The 9,976-nt window shown below is 43.1% G+C and overlaps 1 protein-coding gene across 1 annotated transcript in view; it reads right to left on the bottom strand.

Moving 5' to 3' along the window:
• Window positions 1-374: 374 nt before the first annotated feature.
• Window positions 375-9,976, bottom strand: part of HTRA1 (HtrA serine peptidase 1) — a 33,059-nt gene continuing 23,457 nt past the window's right edge. Inside the window, exons 4-9 of the mRNA XM_027740722.2 lie at window positions 7,500-7,694; window positions 6,792-6,824; window positions 5,411-5,525; window positions 5,124-5,181; window positions 3,612-3,707; window positions 375-1,096 (exon numbers count right to left, since the gene is read on the bottom strand). Of these exons, the coding sequence (XP_027596523.1) occupies window positions 928-1,096; window positions 3,612-3,707; window positions 5,124-5,181; window positions 5,411-5,525; window positions 6,792-6,824; window positions 7,500-7,694 (666 nt within the window). The 3' untranslated portion in view covers window positions 375-927. The remainder of the gene's footprint in view (window positions 1,097-3,611; window positions 3,708-5,123; window positions 5,182-5,410; window positions 5,526-6,791; window positions 6,825-7,499; window positions 7,695-9,976) is intronic.

Here is a 9,976-nt window from a genome sequence, read left to right as displayed (position 1 = left end):
GTTTCAAAGAGCTTGAGCCCAGACCTACACTGGTTACAGACATCCTCATATCTGAACTACAGTGGTATGGGATCTGTGATCCACAATATGGCAATTTCTACAGTGGGCAAACAGATTCCAGGCACTGCTGAAGCTGTAATTGAAACAATAAGGAAAATGCATTAACATCTGGAAGACATAGGCAATGACAAATTCAACCCAGCCTTGCTTAGAAGAGTAGATGCACAAAGGCACAAATACAAGCACATACTGAAAAATAAGTCATTTGTTTTAAGGTGATTAAAAGGAGACCACCAGGACATCCTTCCAGGCAGATGTACCATTCAAAGAAAAACACTCCACAAGGGGAAGCAAAATGAGTCACTCACAAGAAGTACTGTTGAATTCTTTTAATAACACTAGGAAAATATCATAGTATTAAAGTCCTGCACGGGATCCTCGAAAGGTTATTTTGGTTGGGATTTCTTTGTGTTTATAAACCAAACTTTGTTTCCCAATTGTGTTTCCTTTTAAGCTGACTACTCCTTTACAATGGCATTTCCAGTTAAAACACAGCTAACCTATAAATACCTGAATGCCACAACACACATTGTGTGCGTGGGTTTTGTTTAAGTCTTAGCGGAAATAACAGTAAATCTACTCAACACAGGGAAGCAAACGTCGATTTGTTAAGCAGGGAATGTAATAGCCAGTAAAGAATACATTGCATACATAATACAGAAGGAAAAAAAATTATCATCTGGAGTATGTGAAATTACACTGATTTTGCACCTTAAACCTATTAGAAGTTACTCTGTTGGCCAATACTAATCCACTGAACAAGCAGAATGTTGGTCAGAAGTCTAACGTGTCCTGTACCAGCACAGAGGGAATACAAGCAGTCCATTGCTGTTAAAAGAAAACATGAAATCCAGCTCATGTTTCTGGTTAGGGGTCGATTTCTTCGGGAACTACTGTTAACATAACATCTTCGTTGCCCCTGCGTACGACCATGTGCAACGTACTGTCCTTTTTAATAATGTCACTGACATCACTGGCTGAGCTTATCGACTGTCCATTGATGCTTATAATCACATCGTTGTCCTTCAGGCCACCACTGAAAACACAAAGCAGCAAGGTGTTATTACAATTGCCTTTATGATTGTCTTTACGATATTGTTAAAAAAAATAAAACTTGAAAAAACTGCTGGATTTTTTTCCCATTTCCCACCCAACAGCAGGCATGTGAAAAGCAATCAGAATTTATGAAGCAGTGAAGATTACAACACAATTCAGAAACCTCAGAATCTGATGGATGTACGAGTTTGATGAATCCCATATTTCACTGTCTTCAAAGGAATTCCCTATTGTAAAAAAGCAGCAATTCTGCAACAAGGATCTTAGAAGCTGATTTGGTGGAAAAGATAGAGGCACACTTTCCTTCTAAAACAATTGCAACAAGGCACCTCCTTTCAGAGGGGAAATTTCCCAAGCTTTTACTCCTGAATACACAGCAAAACAACCTGAGTAGCACCGTGTGTGCTACTACTACAAGAGGAATTTCAGTCCCAGATCCACGCTGTTCTCCACACAGAGCTTACTGGCAGCCACTACACCTCATCTTAGTGTTTGAAACCTGAGCAGAGTAACACACACAGCTCAGTCACCAAAACGTGTCCTTCCTCTCACCTGCCTGCCCGTAGTCCCCAGAGTCCCTTCTGCTGACCTCAAAAGCTGAACCTTCCTGACTCAAAGGAAGACAGGGCAGAAGCAGAGCCGGCACCACAAGGCTCCCCTGCCCAGGGCTGTGTGTCTCTCCCTGAGCTGGCTGAGGCTGCTGTCAGGACCAAGAAACGGGTGGTGAGGGATGCCACAGACCACAACATCTTGCCCAGTCTTGCACAACGGTCTGGCTCCAAGTTATGGAAACATTAACCAAGACAGATCAGACATGATTCAACCCTTCAGCATAATCCTGCACAAAACCACAGAGCAGTCATCGGCCTCTTCCACCCACAGAAGGCGCCTCAAATGAGTGTCTCCTGCAAGCAGGATGCCTTGGTCAACGTTTGCAACAAATCTGGTCGCCTACCAAAGGCATGGCTCAAAACATTTTCTTGGAGGAAACCACTCCAGAGTACCTTGATCTCTCACACAGCCTCTCCACATGACTTTTGCCCAGGACAGGTCACTGCAGAACTGCTCCCACACCCTAGCACACATCTACACAGCATGCACTGGAGAGTTCAGCTGAGCGGGGAAGCCCATTGACAAGGGAACTGGGAGCAGGGGAAGACAGAGCCAACATGAGCTGCATTCTATTTGCCAGGCCACTCTTTGGATGAAGCATCCTGATTTGGGTTTGCCTTCAAATTATAAGTTTACATTGCCTCACGTTTCTTCTCCCTCTTCAAAGTCCTTCTCCCACTCTCTGCAATTACCCACACTCCTATGATGACTTTTCTGCACTTTCAAACTGGATCTGCATGCCAAGGCACCAAGTCCAGTCCCACACTGGAGCAGCCACATCATTCCTACCCTAGCTGCAGTTTAATTTCACATCACAGACACACACCAGCATCGTGCCCCAACAGCGCTGCCAACAAGAATCACCTACAAAACAGTTCAGAGAGCACTCTAGAGAGCTAACACTAGTTACCTTACAGTGGTACCCAAACTGCAATGAAAAGACACCATCCAACCATCCTTCTTAGTCTTCCTAAGAGGCAGTGATGCCTGCCCCAGCAGCTTTCTGCCTACGTGCCTTTCGTGCCACATAAGCCTCTTTGTTGCCACAAAGATTTACCCTTCTCCTAAGTCATCACCAGTTTCAGAAAATGAATAAGGCTTCCCATTTCCTGCCCTGGATTGCTGAGCAGTTCCATATCAAGCAAACCCTGAAAGGGAAGTGTCTCCAGCAAGAGCCATCCAGAGCAGTGCCAGTGACCACAGACCAGCTGCCCTGCTTCAGCCAGACACCTCGTGAAGCTTAGTACCAATCACCTGGTCTGTTTCTAAGCAAATATTGAGTAATATGAAGAAAAAGATCAGTTGTCCAAACCCAAAAGCTCTTCCCAGTAACGTGACTCCTGACAAAGCCCTCACGTGGAAGAGTGTCTCCTGTCAAGAGAGGATTTTACCCCCGAGGCATGCCGGGGGAGCTGGTGGGTTTGGCCAACACTGAGGTGCTTGGGCTGAGCCAGACACGTCTCCCCAAGGTGAACCCAAAACTCCTCCCCTGCTCTCCTGCCAGGGTGACCAGCAGGGCTGCAGGGAGTATTCACAAGCAAAAGTCTTTATTCAGCACTGGCACTGGTGCAGGAGATGCCTTGGAAGCAACTGCTGAGAAAAACGAAAGAGGAGTTTTCACACCCCCTGAATCCTTGCCCTGTCGGCCGGGAAGGCTGACAGGCTTCCCTGCAATACCCTGATACACTCACAGTATTGCCCATCAGGGACCAGACTAAAACCACAAACCCACTTCCAGCAGACAACCTAATAGCTATCAGATGGTCATAGCTTTGTTAATTTAGCATAATGAAGAAAGCCAGTTAAGCAGGGAGCAGTCTCCATCGTTGTTACCCCCATAAATCAGTGGCAGTGGTTTTGAGGAAAAAAGTGCTTCAACCTACGCTTCAGCTGGTGTTTCTGGAATTACTTCAATAACATAGGCCCCAGAGACAACATCAGGGAAGTCTTTATGGCGATCCTTCAGCTCTCTAGCTTTGCTGGAAAATGAAGAAACAAGCAACAAAAATATTTTGTCAAGATGGGGGGAAAAAAAAAAACCAGGCATTTTTACTGAAGTCAATATCTACTAGCTGAGGTGCTTTACATGTGTTGATGAGTGACTTCACCATTTATTTTAACCCTTAGGTGTGTATTTCAAGAATTATTACACTTTTTGCATGCACATATCTTTTTAATGCCTATTTCTGGTAATGGCAATCACTTTAATAGATACAGAGGATCAGAGTTAAAACATTTCAAAGCTCAGTCATTATTTTAGAACCAGCAGAACGTGGAATCACAGAATGGCCTGGGTTGGAAGGGACCTTAAAGTTCATCTCGTTCCACCCCCTGCCATGGTCAGGGACACCTTCCACTAGCCCAGGTTGCTCCAAGCCCCGTCCAACCTGGCCTTGGACACTTCCAGAGAAGGGGCAGCCACAGCTTTTCAGGGCAACCTGAAAGCAGGGGCCTCACCACCCTCACAGTAAAGATTTTTTTACTAATATATCTAATCTAAACCTATTCTCTTTCAGTTTGAATACATTCCCCCTTCTCCTGTCACTCCAGGCCCTTGTAAAAAGTCCCTCTCCCTCTTGCTTGCTGGCTCCCTTTAGGCCTTGGAAGGCTGCAATAAGGTCACTTTGAAGCCTTCTCCCTCCCAGGCTGAACAATCCAAATCCTCTCTGCCTTTCCTCACAGCAGAGCTGCTCCATCCCTCTAATCATTTTTGTGGCCTCCTCTGGACTCATTCCAACAAGTCAGTGTCCTTCCTGTGCTGGGGACCCCAGAGCTGGATGCAGAACCCCAGGTAGGGTCTCACCAGAGTGCAGTAGAGGGGCAGAATTCCCTCTCTGAACACCTGAAAAAAACCCCAACCCTTCGTGTTTCAATGCTTTGTTCTACCTGTGGGTCCTGTAAAAGGGAAACCTTCTGTTTCTTTTTACAGGACATGGAATCACCTGCTCACGAGTCTTTTACAGTCTGAGCATGAATAAGCAAGTCCACACAAAAGCTTCATTTTACATTAAGTGAAATGTTTAATGGAAAATAATTTTATAGGAACGGGAAAACGCACGTAGCTGCTGCAATTCTTGAAAACATACAACAGCAGGGATAGAACCCCAGGACAAATTCACAGTTGCTAGCTATTCTCTTCTGAAGCATTAAGGAGAAGAAAAAGCCAGGAGTTGTTTAAGAACTAGCTCACATAAGAGCCTAGAGGAGAGTTCGACCACGTAGCAGACGCAGAGGAGAAGAAGGTGGCAAGAACTGGCTGTGAGTTGTCACCAGCATGCACAGAGCCACGTGCTGCTGGCTCAGACCTCCAGGTCGTGTCTGCAGATCATGGGCTTGATCCAAATGCATGCAGAGACCACACTTCAGAAAGGTGAGGAGCCACCACTGTCACTTACCTGGGAGTTAGAGACATCATTCGTATGCCAATGTATTTCTTTTTGGTTATAGCTTTTCCTGCAAAAAAAAAAGAAAGCAGGTCTTGGATAAATTGCTCTCACCAAAGGAGCCTCAAAGGCTGTTGACTTTCTGGTTTATTACTGTTTTCATAGAATCACAGAATGGTTTGTGTTGGTAGGGACATTAAAGGTCATCTAGTTCCAACCCTCTGCCATGGGAAGTGATGCCACCCACTAGACCAGGTTATTTTCATGTTTTCCTCTTTCAAAGCAGTGAAGTGCAGTACCTTTAGCTTGTCTGTCATGGGACTCAGTTAGGAACTTTTTAATTTTATCTGATGGGATAGCAAATGAGATGCCTGCTGTAACTTTCAATGTGTTAATTCCAATGACTTCACCATCCTAGAGAAACAAGAAATCATTATTAGCAACATAAAACATCTCAAAGAGAAATAGATCATTTCTTCAAAGCAATCACAAAGACAAATTCACACAACACACTCTGTAGCTGGTTTTCAATTTACTAAATGCTTTCTTTAAGTCTAATTTTTTGACTCTACAGACAGAACACTCTTTGAGAATTCTGGAAAGCTGATGTGGATATTCATCTTGCCACAAGCAGAATAGAGATAATAACTGGGCAGCTCTTCTGCTTGCACCAGACAAGCAGCACGTTCTGCAGCCAATCTGAACCTGCTGACTTCAGCAGGCACCTCACAAAGCATGGCACTGACTGCTTCTGAGCCAATATTGCATAATAATTTATAAAGCAAAATGACAGTTCATCAGAATCAAAAGTTTTTCTTGGTAATGTGACTCCAAGAGTTTCAGATAAAACATCTCTGCTGTCACTTGATGACTGGAACACTTCTGAAATCTCAGCAGCTTCCTTCCCTGATTCATCCCAGATAAAAACTGTCCAACCACAATTTTTTAACTGGAGCTTGCTGGGACTGAAACTGTGCTGCGAACTGGGTGCAAAAGAATTGCTAAATCTCCTCCGAGGCAGCAACTGAGTAGCCCTGAATTCCAGTTTTTGCCATGCCTCCTGAGGACCACTGTCTCTCCCCTGCTCAAGCCCACGTACCCACAAGAGACCTGAGAGCTCTCACACAGCAGCTGGGTTTTGCAACCTGCTTCAGTTGTTCCCTCTTTGCCTCATCCCCAGCTGACTACGTGCTACAATATCAGCAAATAAACCCTCATATCCTGACAAAATTTTTCAGCCTCCCTGGTGTGATTCAAAATAAAGGGGAAGGCACGTCTCAGAACCATTAAGCTGAGTTTCAGTGTGCAAACTGTGCAAAAAAAAAAAAAAAAAAAAAAAAAGAGCTGCCAATGCTGCATGGTGGACAGATGGACAGACAGGGCAAATGCCTCGCTTTAAAATGGGCTTTTTACTTTTTGCAAGGCATGAGCAGAAAAACATTACACTTGCTTGAAACTATGCAAACTGTAAACATCTTAAATATTGAAATCCTTTTGCCAACATAAACACAGACAAGTGATTTGCAAGAACCATGTGAATTTTGTGTAGTCAGCCAGATATTGAAAGCTTTTAATCACATATCTGGTGGGGGGGCTTGCTTGTTGGTTGGGGCATTTTGTTCTGTTTTTAAACTAAAAAGCAATAAGCTTGACACTAAGAAAACTTGGAGAAACTCTTACCAGGTTTACTAGGGGTCCTCCGGAGTTCCCATACTGAAAATAAACATAAGTCAAGAACACATTTTAATGTTTAGCTCTTAATTTGTGGCAAGCAAAACATAAAAGAAATTTTTGAGATATTTCTGCAGTGCAATAGAACAGTCCTAACAGCCAAACCCATTAACTACAACTAAAGTCACCCATTTTAGCTGAGCTTTGCAAATGCTTCATTTCTTCTTCTCTTGCCAGAAAAGGTTAGGATAGACAAGGTTTTCCTTTTGTTTTAATAGTGCCACACTAGCAACTTAGAAGATTTTAGGACAGCTCTCTGGGAGCTGTTAGAGAAGATTTCTTACAAGGTCAAGACTTGAAGTACAAAAACTATTGTTTTTGCCTTAATGCAGAAACAAACTTGAATCCTTAAACTGAGCTTGGCTCCTTTTTCAGAAAACAAGATGGATTTCGAAAAGACATTTATTTGCCAGAGAATATTGCCTCCTCCCTTGTAATCTGCAAGAGTTTTGAAGTGAAGGCAGATATTGTACTTGGTGAGGTTCCTTGGGGGATTTTCAAACAACAATCAAGTGCTGCTGCGGCACAGATGTCCGTATTTATGAGGATAAAAGCAGAGCTCAGGGCTCTTAAGAGCTGTATCATGGGTGAAAATTTCAAAGCAACTATTCAAGAAATCTGAGAGCTGAAGGGGCCGATGCTCAGGGCAGGACATACGTTGATGATGGCATCTGTCTGGATATAGTCCATGTCGGAGTTGCGGAGCCCCAGCTCCTTCCCCCCGCGCTGGGTGGTGCTGACAATGCCCGTGGTCACCGTGTTCTGAAGGGAAAACGGGCTTCCAATGGCCACCACGAATTCTCCCGGCCTCAGATCTGCAGACTGACCGAGCAGAAGAACTGGCAATTTACCCTACAAATAAAAGCAAAGCAAACAAGCAAACAGATTAGAATGTGTAAGACGCTGCTACGCTGGCAGACAAACGCTACGGAAACATGAATACATTCATAGCGTAGAGGAAAAAAGAGAGGCTTTTATCCCTCAGGGATTTTGCTTGTTCTGTTTTCTTTGAGTATTTTGTGTGGGTTGGTACAGAAATACCCCAATGGGCTCTTTACAACGGAGCAAACTTTTTTCCACAACAGGTACCCGTTAAATCAAAAACAATTAAAAGACCAGAAGAATATTCGTGTTCTGCTCTACACAGCAAACACCTGATGATACCAAGATGGGTTGTTCCCAACACTTCTTGAAATAACTAGCCAACAGCTGCTGAAGTAAAAGTGATACTGTTTGAGAGTGAACACTAAAGTCATGAAAGCAACAGCCAAAGAGTATCAAGCATGCATACGTACAGTTAAAAGCATTTTGTATTCTCACAAGACACCAGCTAATGTTTCACCTTACTAAATATCTCTTCTAAATAATCATATTGCCTCCTACAAACCCCGATGTCTTCCTCTGAAGATGCCAGAATTTAAAGACTTAATGTGATTTTTCTGTTATGACAGTAGAGGATACCATTATACTTTCCTTTCAATATCTTATCTCTGAACATATTAAATATCATGTTGTTGAAGATACTCCCATTAACAACAGAGGTCTGATGGGCTTCATCTTTTGCTGGCAAAGGTAGCTTTAACCCAGCTTTCCTCCAGGCTTGACCCACTTCAAAATTCTAAATTTTGGCTAAAAAAGGGAAAATATTACAAGTTTAGATTGGAAATCCAGAGACAGCTCTTTAGGGGCCTTTTGTTACCAGCAGTGTGAAAGCCTATATCAATAACTCACCCTTAGGGACAAATATCCACTAATTTAAACTAACCTAAGTGCCCATCACTTTGTATTTTTCACCTACAGTCTTCTTTCAAATACCCTAGGAGACAGACAATGTAGAAAGTAGAAAATAATGGCATCAGTTATCACTATATGCCGCTGCAAATACAGAAGTTATGGTTTTAATGTTTGACAAGACTGGTCTTGTGTATCCTTTATCCAGCTTGGTTACAATTCCACCAGTGAAATTTCACTCGGGTGAGCAGATTTTTTCAATAAAACTCATTGCCAAATCCCAGACAGGGTAAGATGCTCTGTGGAAACTTATCTTTCAGTCTCCAGACAGCAAGAAAAGAATTAAACCAACTGCTTGTTAAACAGAATCAGCCGGAAGAGCAACAGAACAGGCAACGCAGAAAGGAGAAAAACATCTCCATTTCTAATTATCTTTCATATGAAAGTTTTCACAACCAGCAATGCCCTATTAATTATAACATAACAACCCCTATTAGTGCCACAGATGGACCCAAACATGGCTGTGGGTTAATCCTGGGAAGGATTCAAGGGCTCTACCCAGTTTCCCCATCGTGTCTGCAGCGTGGCAGACAAGCAGCAACATCCCAAGGCAGCACTGCCAAGCAGTTCCTGGTCCCAGCCCACGGCCCTGACTCCGAGGGATCTCTCCAGCACGATTAGCTGTGCTGGGAAGCACGCAGCATATGCAACACAAACAGCCCCATATGGGTATTGTTTGGACACAGGGAGCACCCTGGCTCTTCCTTCTCTCACCAGATGCTCTCGAGCTTACGTAGCACGTGTTTTCAAGATGTCGTTGGTCAAGAAGAGCATCTCTTTTTTTTTTTTTTGGCACTGCTTTTCATTATTTAAAAAAAAAAAAAAAAAAGAAAATAAAAAAACAACACAAGACAAAAAAGTGGCTTTTGTTTGTATCCCAGTGCTCTGAAAAGGGATACTTTGTAGAGAAAGAGGACGTTTATCAGCAAATGAAACATAGACAAGCAAAAGAAAACAGGATGCTTTTTATTTTTCACTAGCAGAAAGAGTGGTTGTATACAAAGTTAAAAGATTTATACAACGTTCCTGAGTTGCAACAACAGTCACAAAGCCAAAACTGCATTTGGCAGCAGAAAGAAAATACAGGAACCATCTCTGACTAATACAATTACTTCTAATTGTGCTGAGTTTTCAAGCCTATACTAGCTAGGCTTCAGTTCAAACTCTAACACTCTATGGATTGGCTGTGGGTCATCCATGTGATTCAAATGCCTTCTGGAAAGTTTGGCTAACCTCTCCTTTGCTAGAAACATAAATCAATTGAAAAAAAAATGGCCTTGTTCTGCACATATTATGAAATACAGCTTTGGAAAACCTGTCCTCTACTCCTTGTGGTTCCATGG

The sequence above is a fragment of the Pipra filicauda genome, unplaced genomic scaffold (assembly GCF_003945595.2).
Source record: "Pipra filicauda isolate LSUMZ 115617 unplaced genomic scaffold, ASM394559v2 scaffold53_size3534045_pilon, whole genome shotgun sequence".
NCBI lineage: Eukaryota > Metazoa > Chordata > Aves > Passeriformes > Pipridae > Pipra > Pipra filicauda.
Note: the sequence above shows the minus strand (reverse complement) of the source record. Positions and strands in the feature narration are given on the sequence as shown.